This window comes from Purpureocillium lilacinum (assembly GCF_023168085.1).
Source record: "Purpureocillium lilacinum CBS 284.36 DNA, scaffold_4, whole genome shotgun sequence".
In the NCBI taxonomy this organism is placed as follows: Eukaryota; Fungi; Ascomycota; class Sordariomycetes; order Hypocreales; family Ophiocordycipitaceae; genus Purpureocillium; species Purpureocillium lilacinum.
This window is the reverse complement of record NW_027072114.1, coordinates 4,516,121-4,529,398: the sequence shown is the minus strand read 5'-3', so window position 1 is coordinate 4,529,398 and position 13,278 is coordinate 4,516,121. Positions and strand designations below refer to the sequence as shown.

The 13,278-nt window shown below is 49.6% G+C and overlaps 4 protein-coding genes across 4 annotated transcripts; 3 read left to right on the top strand and 1 right to left on the bottom strand.

Annotated features, from left to right (window-relative positions):
- Positions 1-1,795: 1,795 nt before the first annotated feature.
- PLICBS_006534 (uncharacterized protein) lies at positions 1,796-3,781 on the top strand (the record flags this gene model as incomplete). Its single annotated transcript, XM_065600960.1, has 6 exons — positions 1,796-2,018; positions 2,135-2,361; positions 2,465-2,537; positions 2,588-2,778; positions 2,882-3,496; positions 3,548-3,781. The coding sequence occupies 6 exons, from the start codon at positions 1,796-1,798 to the stop codon at positions 3,779-3,781; spliced, it is 1,563 nt and encodes a 520-aa protein (XP_065457032.1).
- A 421-nt stretch (positions 3,782-4,202) lies between these two features.
- PLICBS_006533 (uncharacterized protein) lies at positions 4,203-5,748 on the bottom strand (the record flags this gene model as incomplete). The annotated part of the gene is made up of 3 exons (XM_018328252.2): positions 4,203-4,767; positions 4,824-5,517; positions 5,568-5,748. The coding sequence occupies 3 exons, from the start codon at positions 5,746-5,748 to the stop codon at positions 4,203-4,205; spliced, it is 1,440 nt and encodes a 479-aa protein (XP_018173110.2).
- A 3,244-nt stretch (positions 5,749-8,992) lies between these two features.
- On the top strand, positions 8,993-9,595 carry PLICBS_006532 (uncharacterized protein; the record flags this gene model as incomplete). Its single annotated transcript, XM_018328254.2, has 5 exons — positions 8,993-9,145; positions 9,195-9,263; positions 9,324-9,375; positions 9,426-9,499; positions 9,554-9,595. The coding sequence occupies 5 exons, from the start codon at positions 8,993-8,995 to the stop codon at positions 9,593-9,595; spliced, it is 390 nt and encodes a 129-aa protein (XP_018173112.2).
- A 1,142-nt stretch (positions 9,596-10,737) lies between these two features.
- Positions 10,738-12,465, top strand: PLICBS_006531 (uncharacterized protein; the record flags this gene model as incomplete). The annotated part of the gene is made up of 3 exons (XM_018328255.2): positions 10,738-10,879; positions 10,959-12,047; positions 12,110-12,465. 3 exons carry the CDS (start codon positions 10,738-10,740, stop codon positions 12,463-12,465), a joined length of 1,587 nt encoding a protein of 528 aa, XP_018173113.2.
- Between the last annotated feature and the right edge of the window lie 813 nt (positions 12,466-13,278).

Below are 13,278 nucleotides of genomic sequence, written 5' to 3'. Positions count from 1 at the left end.
TTATTTAATAAAGGGTAATAACTTATAAATTAACTCTTAATTAAGTAGATATTAATAGCTATATATAGCCTAGTTAATATAGATAATAATAATTATGCCTTATTTTAAATACTATAAGCGCCTTACTTATAGTTTTACTTAGATCTATATTATTCTATAAGGGCTACGCTCCTTTATAAGTAAGGCCTTTATAGCTATATATAAAGGGGAGGAAAGGGGTAATATTAAGGGTTAGTCCTTAAGGTCTAAGCTTAAGCCTAGCTTAAGCTATTTATTAAGTTATATAATACTATAAAGTAGAAAGGGGCGCTATATAGGGAAAAGGGGTACTATAAGTATAAAGGCAGCTAGCTTATATAACTCTATTTTACCTCCTTATAGTATATTTAATATTAATAAGCTAATTAGCTCTTACTTATTAAAGCTAGCCCTATTATAAAGACTAGAATATATTATATAATTAAATCTTATTTTATTATTTAGTACTTTTCTTCCTTTAATAAGATAGCTAGCTACTCCTTAAGAGTTTTACTCTATTTATATAAATAGCTATAAATAAGTATAAGCCTTTTAAATAGTCCTTAAGCATTAAAGCTATATATTTAAGAGAGTCTATTAATAATATATAATTATTTATATATATATTATAGAGTGCGATTCAGTAATTAAAAAAGGAGACTATTACCTCCCCGACGGTAATAGCTTAACAGAACAACCTAGAGTCCCTGCCCAGATTTACAAACAGCGGACATAGGATCCCTGCTACTATCCCTCAGCTGGTCTGGCGATTGTCTCCCTGAAACGCTGCTTGCGCCGGCCCAGGCTCCCATCTCATGACTCGATATAGGTCACGCCCCAACGGGAGCGGGGGCCAATCTCCACTCCACTCGGCTCTCGGGCCTAGCCCTGGCTCAGTACCACAGTGGGGCCGTGCTCTTTCGACAGCCTGCGCGCCATCTTCGAGGAACTGGCGAGTGGCGGCGTGTCCGGTGGCTGCAAAAGGCGTCAGTAACGCAATGGTAATGATTGGTCGGAAGGCCAAAACGAGGCGCGTTGTGACAATCAGTCCTGGGTCGTGACTCGGGAAATCCGGCAAACAGCTTATCAACGTCCACCAAGCACCTTCCTAATCAAGTTGGCCAGGTTGCGGACCTGGTGGTTCTGGTTCTGGCCTTTTCACACACTCTCACATTTCACGAGGACGTACGTACTTTCCGACAAGGATTCCCATCCCTTTGAAAGTGTGGAGGCAACCACTAGGTTCTGCGTCCACTGACACGTACTCCGCGCTGCCTCCAAAGACAAGAAACAGTGCGCCAGCGGTGGCGATTTTTCAAGGATCTCGAGGTAACGCTACGTATTTTAGGAGACTTATGGGTTGGGCTTGACTATCGCAGTGATTTGAGTACCGCAACTAGAAAGCGGCTCAGACGGGTTAGAATCCTTGCAGGATACCTAAGGGTGACCTTTGTACTTGCAAAGGGATATCAAGTCAACACAATCCCGACAACTAGAGGAGTCGAGACCAGCCTCCACCTTAGCCGGGATGCACTATTTATCCTCATTGAATCGGAGCCACACTGGGCCAGATACCGTTAGCGCCGAGGAAGCTTGTCTGAAAGCTTGTCTAGCGCGGTTATGTGCTTAAATCCTACGTCGAATAAAGACAACGCGTATGTCTTCCATGCTGCGTCTTCCTTTTTTCTGGAAGACCATCGAGGGACCATTCTTGGCAGTCTCTCCCCTCCCCCTGCGTTGAATTGGACACCCTCTGGCTAGCAAAAGCTCGTCTACTATGTCTTCACAGTCTCCCACGAAGGGTCTCGAGACCCAGGAAACGGTTAAGCCTCAGTCTCACGATGTGGAAGAAGGCACCACCCATTCGGAGGGTCATCTCAAGCGTGACCTTCGCACTCGGCACATGCAGATGATTGCTATCGGCGGTGCAATCGGTGCTGGCCTCTTTGTCGGTTCTGGTGGTGCTCTCCACAAAGGCGGTCCTGCGTCTCTGGTCATTGGTGAGCAATTTGAGGATTCGGAATTCAAGAAAATATAACGCTGACCAGTACAGGCTGTAAGAACCCTTACTACGACGCTCGATTTAACCTCAATAATTGACGAATATATTCCATAGATCTCATTATCGGCATCATGTTGCTGATCACCAATATGGCACTGGCGGAAATGGCCGTCCTGTATCCTGTCAACGGTGCCTTCTACACTTACATTGTCCGCTTTGTTGACCAATCTTGGGGCTTCGCCTGCGGTTGGGAGTACGCACTATCCTGGCTCACCGTCCTTCCGTTTGAGCTGATCGCGGCGTCAAAAACGATTGAGTTTTGGCGCACAGACATCCACATGGTTCGTCTCTCCCAGCATCCGCCTTGGCCTCTGCCGTTGGCTTGAAACTTAGCCCCTTCACTACCCCGGCTTCAAGACCTGAGATCTAACATATAATTAACAGGCCGTGTGGGTCACTGTCTTCCTTGTCGCCCTCACCATTGTGCAAATCTTTGGCGTCCGTGGCTATGGCGAAGGTGAGGGTTGCTGTTCAGCCTCCCGTGAACCTGACACTAATCAGTCGTAGTCGAGTTTGTTCTTTCCTTTATCAAGATCTGCGCTTGCCTCGGTTTCATCATCCTCGGTATTGTCATCAACTGCGGTGGAGTCGGCGATCAGGGCTACCTTGGCACAAAGTACTGGTACGACCCCGGTGCCTTTACTAATTTCAAAGGGTTCTGCGCCGTCTTTGTCGTTGCGGGCGAGTTTTTCCATCCTGTTTGCTAGTTTTTCTCTCTGGCTAATTTTACAAATAGCTTTCGCCTTCGGCGGTACTGAGATGGTCGGTCTCGCTGCTGCAGAGTCTGCTAACCCCCGGAAGTCTATTCCCACTGCTTCCAAGCAAGTCTTCTGGCGTATCGCTCTTTTTTACGTGATCAACCTCTTTATCGTCGGTATTATTCTCCGAAGCGATGATGAGCGTCTTCTAGGCGCCTCTGGTGCTAATACAAAGGCTTCGCCTTTTGTATTGGCTATTCAGGATGCCAGCATCAACGTCCTTCCGTCTATCTTTAACGCAGTCATCACCATCTCCGTCTTGTCTGTTGCCAACTCGTGCACTTTCGGATCAACTCGGACGATGCAGGCTATGGCGATTCGCGGCCATGCCCCAAAATTCCTGAACTATATTGACAACAAAGGCCGCCCTCTTTGGTGCGTGGTGATCCAACTTGCTTTTGGTCTCTTAGCCTATGTCGGCGAGTCTCCAAAAGGAGGTCAAATCTTTGACTGGCTTCTCGCCCTTTCTGGTCTTGCATTCCTTTTCGTGTGGGGCAGCATTTGCCTGGCCCACGCCCGTATGCGTGCTGGTTTCAAGGCCCAGGGCATTAATTTGCGTCTTGTTCCGTACAAGTCTCCGTTTGGCGTTATAGGCAGTTACATCGGCCTTGGTCTGAACGTTCTTGCCCTTATCGCCACTTTCTACTCCGCCCTTTTTGTAAGTTTGACATATGAATTGATTTTGCACTTTACTAACAGTGAGTTTGAGGCTCCTGATGGCTCCGAACCAACAGCTGAAGCCTTCTTCATGTCCTTCCTCGCCGGCCCTGTTATTCTCGTCCTGTACCTTGGTTGGAAGTTTTACTCTCGTGACTGGAAATTTTATGTTAGGGCTACCGACATGGATCTTCAAACCGGAATCGTTTTGCTGGACGAGGAGGAGCTTGAGGAGGAAAAGACATGGGCTTCTCTGCCTAAGCGCATTATGCATGCGGTTATCTAGAACGTAAAGTAATGCTTAGTTACTGTCGACTGGTTCTGAGATATCTCTTATCTTTCTATCTCCTTTATATACTAAACTTATACGCGTTAGAACTAGAGCAGTTCTAATATATAAGGGAGTTTTTTAATAATAATAACTATTATAACGTTATCTATTTCGTAGGGTCTGTAGTATATATAATTAGCGGTATATAAATATATATATCACTTATTTTTTAAGAAGGACGGTAATATAATTTAAAGGGTAATAAATGCTTATATATTAACGCTCTCGTATAAATAGTCTAAGAAAAGTAAGGGGCTGGGAGGAGCAAGGATTAAACCGCTATATAACCTGCCTATATATTTAAGTAATGTAACCTAATAGAAGGGAACGGTACGAAAGCTATCTATAGTGCTACTGTTTTCTATTCGCCACATGATTACAAGCGGCTCAGTCGACCACTCAAGCACTCTCCAGCAGTCAGAAGCTGATTGTGCAGTGAGCGCTCACTGCCAGTGCCCTCCATGATGCTGTTATAGGCCATCTCCTCTGGACTCAGACTCCTCCACCTCCAGTGTTGGAGGTAGTCATTCTTCCTGCCCTCAATCTTATCCACCACATGCTCACCCAGATTGGGGAGAAACTTGAACCCGTGCCCGCTGCCCCCGGTAGCGACCATGAGGCCAGAGGTATCGGGCACAAAGTCAATGACAAAATGGTTATCGTACGAGTCTGTGTACCAGCAGAGTCGGGTGGTCATCTCGCACTCTAGCAGCTCGGGCAGCTGTTCCTGAACAAAGGCATTGATGACGCGGGCCGCTGTGAGTGGGATTTGGCGGATGGCCTCTCGCGTCCAGCGTGTTGCCGGGACGCTTCGTGTAGCGCCGTCTGCCTGGGTCTGGGGGTTCGTAAATTTAGTTCCGCGGTATCCAATTTTGACGACGCCACTTGGATCGCGAGCGAAGCCGTAGAGGCCGCCATATTTTCCGCGGCGAATATCGTGCCTGTGGCATAGTGTGTCAGATTGTCACTTGATGAGGCTCAGAGTAGCTTGACTCACGACCACGTTGGGAAGTTTTCTGGCGCAAATCGATCCCATAATGCCTTGTTATTAGGTGGCAGCTTGAACATGGTAACGCTTCCGGAGGTGGTTTCGCAGAGGTTGTCAAGCTGCGTCAACAGCGATGGGGTCCAACCACCACATGCCATGATTGTCAGTTCAGCCTTGTGAGCTTTTCCGTCCGCCGTGAGGACACCCTTAGTGGTCGAGCCCGCATCTTGAAGCAAACCTGCGAATGTTCCCTTTGACCCTCCTAGGACAAGTTCCACGCCCAGCTTCTGGACTTTGTGAAGGGCGAAGTGGCAAGCTTTGTCGGCATAGACGAAACCAGACCTCGTATCAAGAAGAGCACTCTTATTCTTGATGTTGAAGGCATCTACCACGAATCCAAATCCACTGTCCCTTGCTCGCGCAACGTCTGAAGGGTCATTGAGATTCAGTTGTGTATCTCTCAGGCCCACTCTTTCCATGTTTTGGATCGTCTCTCTTTCAAACTGATCCATCTCGGATCCAGAAGTCATTGTGAGACAGCCATTGTTAATGAACAAGGCATCATCTGCGGAAAACCCTGCAGGTACCGTCTTGCCCGTTTTGACCTCATCGTTCCATTTCTTCCATTTCGTCATGGCGTCACGTGCAAGCTCTTGGTACTGGAACTGAGCACCATAGGCAGAACGAATGATCTTATTGATGTCTAAGGAGTCGCGTAAGTGGGTGCCTAGACGCCAGCTTCGGCAAACATACCTGCTGAGGCAGCATCGCAGCCTTTTTCGTACGAGTAGTGAGACAAGTCGTACGCTTGCTTGTCAAGCAATTTGACATTTCTATAGCCCCGTTCGGCGAGATGAAGCGCTGTGCTCAAGCCGAAAACACCCGCGCCCACAATCACGATTGACGCGGTCTTGTCTGTGATATGCGATGGCATGTTGGCAAGTATTTGAGACAACGTGGCCTGTAGATCAGTCGGTTTTCTGAATGCCAGTAATCTGAAGAATGTCACCTTGAGGGTGAGAAGCTCAAGATTCGTTTAAATATATAGAGTTGGGGATTCATGTTCCATCAGAGGGGCAAACGGCCGCGAAGGAGACGGACGTCAAAGCAGTGTGGTCGGAGATCCACACCACCAGTCAAGGCAAGCGGGCCAATTGAAACGAGGCCTCGTATACCTCCGAATTGAGGTCACCGACTCCGGCTCGGTGGGCCGCGCTCTGGGTGGACCCCAGGGCGGGGGAGGGTCATGTTGGAATGCCACGCCGTTCGTCGAGCATCGATCCCATCCTCCGCAACTGCATCTGGCCATCTCGAAGCAGGCTCATCATGAGACTAGATCCTCCCGCATGCCTCAACCATTCAGAAGCCGACCAGCCAAGGGTGCTAGCACACGCCAACGAACTGGGCCAAGGACACTTGTAGCTTGCATACACTGCAAAGACCGCAAAGTCAGGGTTCGGCGGCACCTCTACTCTTCGTTGAAAGGTTGATGATGCTGACGTCCCCGAGCAGTGTGATGGTCAGGCACCAGCATGCGGTAGTTGTCAACGGCAGAAGCTTGGTAAGGGCCATGAACGCTGTGTCTACAGGCAAGCGGATTTGTAACAGTGAGAGCCAGTCTGCGTCATTGAAGACCCAACAACAAAACGACAACAGCCCCGAAACTATCTCGAGACACTCGAACAGCGCGTAGTCTTTCTGGAAGACCAGCTACGAGCAACAAACACAAACGCAACATGCGACGCGGAACTCTCGCCCAGCTGCCAGCTGAATGCTGCCTCGGACCAAGGCAGTTCGACCATTGCCGAGGACGATGATCTCTCGTCAATGATTGGGACGCTCAGCCTCAACGCGGCTGGTTCTGAACCGAGCTATCTGGGGCCTTCATCAACCTTTGCGTTTTCGCGCTTTATGAAACCATCGCTTCAGTCAGCGCTATCGTCATTCCATTCCAATGTTGCCAAGCCGGGAACTGATGGACATGGTGTTGTGGCCCCAGAGCCATGTGCCCTGCCGGACTTTCACTCGGCCGTCAAGCTGAGCAACGCATATTTCCAGAATATCCACACTCAGTACCCATTCCTGCATGAAGCAACGTTTCGGAAATGGGAGGGTGCGCTGAAGGACCCCCAGAGTATGATTCACGACCTCAGTTACGACGCTGTGCCACTTTACTTTCTCAATATGGTATGTGCAGAAGTTCTATTTCAGAGATGAATTAACCATGTCCAAGGTATATGCAGTTGGAGCCCTTTTGTTACCACATATGGGATACTCTGCCGAGCAACTCTACGCATCGGCCATGCTTTATATCGACGACCTCCTTTGCCGCGATAACCTGGAATGCATACAGGCCATATTATGCTGCGGTACTTACTCATTAAGATCCTTTAAAGGCATATCCCATTGGTAAGCCCCAACCCTTCATTCTCAGTAGTATTGTTCCTGACACTGCAAAGGAAGTTGGGTGGGCTGGCACTGCGTCAATGCATCAATCTCGGATACCACCGCAGTCAAAGACGACTGAAGTCGACGGCAAACCAGTTCCAACAGGAAATGCAGAAGCGATCTTTCTGGAGTGCATATGTCCTAGAATGCACAGCTGCGGTTTTCCTGGGACGACCACTGAGTCTTCACTTGCAAGAGATAGATGTGGAGGTGAGTTTCAATATGTATGGCAACCCCGAATCTATGACTAAGTGTAGCTCAGTTTCCTTTGGATATCGAGGAATCTTTTCTGACCCCGGACGGGACATGTGGACCTCCACGCTCCTTGCCAACTGAGCCACCCACGCTCATGACCCATGCCATTCACGGTTTCCGAATCCGTAGCTTGTTTGGAAGCATTCAAAGTGCTCTCTATTCGGATTGCACTCTTCATGACCCACAGATTCGTCAAGACCGCGGCCAGCAATTGCTTATTGAGCTCGAGAAGTGGCGGGCTTCGACCCCTCCACCAATGAAGCCTCCTCCTGATGGAATACTGTCATTTTTCACGACCACCGACTGGAACGAGGTCAGCTATAACTATGCGATCTTGCAGATTTACCGGATCCAGATCGCCGATGGCAGAAACCCAGCCTCGGACGAAATGTTTCTGACATGTCTGAACGCAGCCAAGAACATCTGCCACGGCTTCCACCGTCAGTACTTTGGCAAGCCGACGACATATACATGGAGCGCACTACACGAGATGTTTCTGGCAGGTCTGACGTATATATACTGTCTGTGGACATCGCCAGCCGCACGCGAAGCCTCCCGGCATGACCATGTGAGTCGGACCTGCATGGACTGTACCATGTTCCTGGTGATCTTGGCAGAACGCTGGGCAGATGCTGCGCCATATCGTGATATCTTTGAGGTCCTCGCTAGCCGCACGATGACCATGATGGCCGACTCACAGCAGGGCAATTCTGTGGCCCCTGTGGCGCTAGTGCAGGGGCAAGATATGTATCCCGAGGACTTGCCACTGTGGATGGCGGGAATCTCGGATACGGGGTTGTCTATTGGTGCGGACTGGCTCTTAAGTGAGCTCATTGATGAGTTCCCGACACCGGAGCATTTTCCTCTTGGGGAGGAAGGTAGAGTATCTTAGGATTCTCCAACACAGCAGTTCATTACGCATGAAATAGTACTGTGCCTTGATGTGAAGGGAAAAAAGTGACTGCAAGGCTCGGTTGTAGATACTTGTGCCTGCAGCCAGCAGAAAGGTGACCATGTGCAACGGGGCAAGGCAACAAAACGCTGACTATCGTCACCACAATCATTCCATTGCATGCAACTCAATTGGGGTTAGTCAACCACCCACCCTGTCCCGCTCTCGGGGTAATCCGTACGGTAAGGGTATTGGCTGATGTACTCAGTCTCTACAGCGCACTCGTGGGATTGCGCTATTTTTTATCGAACCTGGCGGCGACGGATAATCCCGAGAAGGCGCATGTTGCCGTTTAGTGTTACCATATCACTTCCAGTCCGTGGTTCGATACGCCGGTACTACCCGAGGCCTCCCATCCGTCGGGTGGGCCAGCAAGGACAGCGGTCACGGACTGTCGGGATACCTGTAGCTGAACTTGACACGCTCAACAGCTTATTAATATCCTTTCCCTGCCCAGAAGTGAAATACTTTAGTCTTTCCAAACTATGTTTTCCGAGGCTGAAGACTATCAAACAACGCAACCATGGCCGACCGTCAAATCGTCAACAGACACAACTACACGTCTGCGTATCTCAATGAGGCTACTATCCACAATAGCGTGATATACTGTTCTGGAAAGGTTGGTATGGACGAGAAGACACGCACTCTAGTGTCAGATGATGTTGGTGAACAGACTGTAAGTAAAAGAAGTGACAATAGCTCCGTTCCTGGCTAATGCTTCACAGAGAGCAGCACTCAATCTTCTCCAGTCTGTGCTACACAAGGCTGGAAGTGACTTCACTAAGCTTCTCAAGGTATTAATTTACTATTAGATACGTAACAATATTGTTCGTTGATGATGACTCGCCGTCTAGGTCAACATTTTCTTGACCAACAGGGCCGACTTTGCGGCCATGAACGCTGTCTGTAAGGATGCTGCCTGTAGCGCTTTCTACTAAGCCCAACTAAAGAGTTAGACATTGATATGATCCCCGATCCGAAACCTGCGAGAATCTGTGTTACCGTTACAGAACTAGGGCTAAATGCCAAGGTTAGTGCAATGTCGGCCAGATTGAGACAATTCATTCGCTAATAAGTGCTTTAGGTAGAGATCGATTGCACGGCGATGGCTGGCGAGAACCTGTAGGCATCCTGGTGCTTGAATGAAAGAGTCACGTTCAGGCTGATTGTATATATGTCTTTTGTGAAGGAGACCCAAAATCTGAAAAGACAGAAGCCCGTATGTGCTAGGGCAACAGGCTTGACAGTACCGCCAGTTCATTCCTAACACGGTAGCAAGGGTAACTTCGCAGGTTACAATGCAATATAAATGGGTGCAGAGGGTCGATCAAAATTGGTTGACAGGAGCTGTGGGGGTTTGGAATGGAACTTGCGGAGTTAGCCCACCGCGTAGAAAGAAAGCGGTAGCAAATAAACGGACCTCAATGCATCGACGCAGACAGTACGAGTACTGCTGCATTTACTTCACTGACTGTCGTGTTCCTGCGCTTTCCACGCCAAACATTAGTACACCAAGTTGCCTTATGCATGCACCAGCGCATCAAGATTGTGTATTATGTCTTGAAATCCTTGATCTCAATATCGACACATAATTCTTCAAGTGAAGACCATGGGATGCTGTCTGATCTTCTATCCATACCGATTCGCTCAGGGTTTGCCGCACCGCACCTCCACCATCGTCGGCTCCCTTCCGCCGTCGTTTGACCCGTCCTTAAACCGCGTATGACCAGCGAGGTAAAGCTCGTCTTATCTCTCAGCTCAGACAATATTGTGTACGCTACGTTTGCTAATAATTACCTCCAAAACGATTGGTGCAGTTTCATTATGTAGAGCAGTCACACGATAAGGGGCTGCAGTGCGACTTGGATCAACGAGGGAGGTCCTAACAACGCCGCTGTGACACAGAGGAGCACCGGGAGGCGGGCCGCATCGGGCCGACCATTCCTCCAGGCGCACCTTAAGCCTGACTAATCACGCATCCACTGGTTTACCCCTGCGCCAGGATATCGGAAGCATACGACGCGGGTTAGACATTGGCCAATGCAACCCTTAATTTACTTCTCCGCACAAAATCTGGGGTATGGGGTAGCACAGCACGTGGATTCCGGACAATGATATCGGCGACGTCTCGCATCAGGTCAATGGGGAGCTGGCCTGGAGTCCCGGGCCTTTAAATTCAATGGTCTGCCTACATAAGGCTGCTGCTGTCAATACAAGCGATCAACTTCGTTGTCCACCAGACCCCGCATCGTGGTTGTTGCGAACAAGATGACGACCTTCAAAGACATTTTGCGCCGATCTCCCTTGGCCGATTACGGCAAGGCCCTACGAGAAGCACCTCGAGAAACAATCTTCAATCGCCGCCTGCTCTTCTCTGCCATTGTCTATGCTTGTGGTGGTATGCCAGTCAGTAAGTACACAATGAAAACGGACCTCGGAATGCATTAGCCATTCGAAAGACTGGGCTGACATTTGTTCTCTCAATCAAGTCTGGGATCAGGGCGCTTCGTCAGTCATGCCCTCACTTCCAGGGTTCCAGAAACAGTTCGACATTGACTCCGGCGCGAATGCGGACGCGATACGCACCTTCATTGCCATCATCTACATTGGCTACGGTGTCGGATCTGCCCTGACATTCTTCATCAACGATCGCGTCGGCCGTATATGGTCATTTCGCCTCTACACGCTTGTATATTGCATCGGCACATTCATGGCCATCTTCTCGCCGAACATCAAGGTCCTGTACGGCGCCCGAATCATCCAGGGCCTCGGTCTTGGGGCATTCACTGTCAGTGGCCCAATGTCAATTGTCGAGATTGCGCCGCCCCAGATTCGTGGACTGCTTGTATCCTGGTTTAGCCTGTTCATGGGCGTCGGACTCGTCGCGGCCGTCTTTTGCACCTTGGGCGCCTACCAGCATATCTCTGTGGGCAAGCTGCAGTACCAGATTGTCATGTTTGTCCCCATGATTTACCTGGCTGTCTGTATGGTGGCAACCCTCTTCATCGAGGAATCGCCACGCTGGCTCTTCTTGGTTCAACGACGCGAGGAAGCCATTGCCACTTTGGTTCGGATCCGCGGTCTGCCTGCCAATGACCCCCTTGTAAGCCGCGAGATCCAAGACATCGAGGACGACATCGGCACACAGGCGGAAGCGATCGGAAACTCGAGCTTCTGGACCATTTTTAAGGAAACCTTCACCAAGGCCTCAAACCTCCGACGAGTGCAGCAGAGCCTTCTCACCTATGCACTCGCGCAGCTTTCCGGCGCAAATCTCATTACCTCCTACTTTGTGCCGATCCTAGCAATTGTCGGGATTCAAGGGGACACGGCATACTCCATGTTCCTCAGTGGCATGTACGGAACTGCTAAGTTCTTTTTCATTCTCATCGCGTCCTTTTTCTTTATCGACGCCCTGGGTCGCCGCAGGTCTCTGTTCGTGGGCGCTGCCATGCAGCTGGTCACGCACGTCTATCTTGCTGTCTATGTGCGATACACGCAGTTGGGCCCTGTTCCCGAGGCAGCTTCGAATGCTGCTATCGCAGCTCTCTTCATACACGCTTTCGGCTATGGTGTTGGTACGTTGGCCTCCCTCCTGTGGCCATTTCCACCGAAAGCCTCGAAGCTAACTTGCGCCCAGGTCTATATCTTCTCCCTTACGTCTTTGGCGGTGAACTGTGGCCAAATCGTATACGGTCCTTCGGTGCCGCCCTGAGCCAGGCCTTCCACTGGCTCTTCATCTACGGGATGCAATATAGCATGCCTTCCATACTTTCCAGCTTTCACCAATGGGGAGCCTTCCTCTTCTTCGCAGCCTGGTGCGCTGTTGCTATCTTATATACGTACCTGATGATTCCCGAGGTGTCTGGCCTGACGGTTGAGGAGATTGAAGAAATGTTTAAGGGTCCGTGGTTTAACGCATATCGGACAAATAACCGAACCACTATCGAGGGGCGTCCTAACGCTGCTGACGAAGACATGGATAAAACAATATAAATATGCCATTTCATTGTTGCATTCTCTCTATAGGATAGAACAATATCTAGCTCGATCACCTCTGCCTGCCGTAGATTAAATCCTAGAGCACTATACTGATATCGGTAGGTAGACTATTGACTTCCGACGATCTGCCGCTACCTTATATAGCTGAATGACGTCGAGGGGTTCTTAAGTCGCGGCATCAGCCTTTTATTAGCTTAGAACCGAGCCAGAAAAAGTGCCTTATAAGTGATATTTTGATAGGCAATAAAAGCGTAATAGCTAGGTATACGCTATATTCCTCTGTAAAAAGGACGCTTAATATTAGCAATGATAAGTCCCCCGTGTTTAATAAAGGCGGGATGAACTGCTATACACGCACTTATTGAATTTAAAGCAGTGTTATATGGCGCGTGCCTTGGTGGTCCCTCGATAGGCGGGTCATTATTGCAGTGCTTCATGGTGACGAGTACGTCAAAAAGAGATGGGGCGCACCCGAACTCCGCCGCCTTGTTACTGTACGCAAAGAGCACCAGGACGACGAATGATGAGTACTGTTGAGGCGATTGCAATCCAACCATCATTCTCAGCGGTCACGATCACGTGTCCGCCCGGAATGCCGTCTAGTTGATATTCGCGCGCGAGCAGTCTGCACCGGTACGTCGCCTCAGTCACCCTCCGGCGGGCGGCAGTCGCCTGCGACCAAGGACACACCCGAGCTCCTAGTCGTGGGCTGCAGCGCCTAGTGGCTCGGCTTTCACCGTCCTCCCTACTTGGCAACTTTAAGATCCTCGTGGTCGTTCAGCTAGTCGTCAGAACACTTCGTTCAGA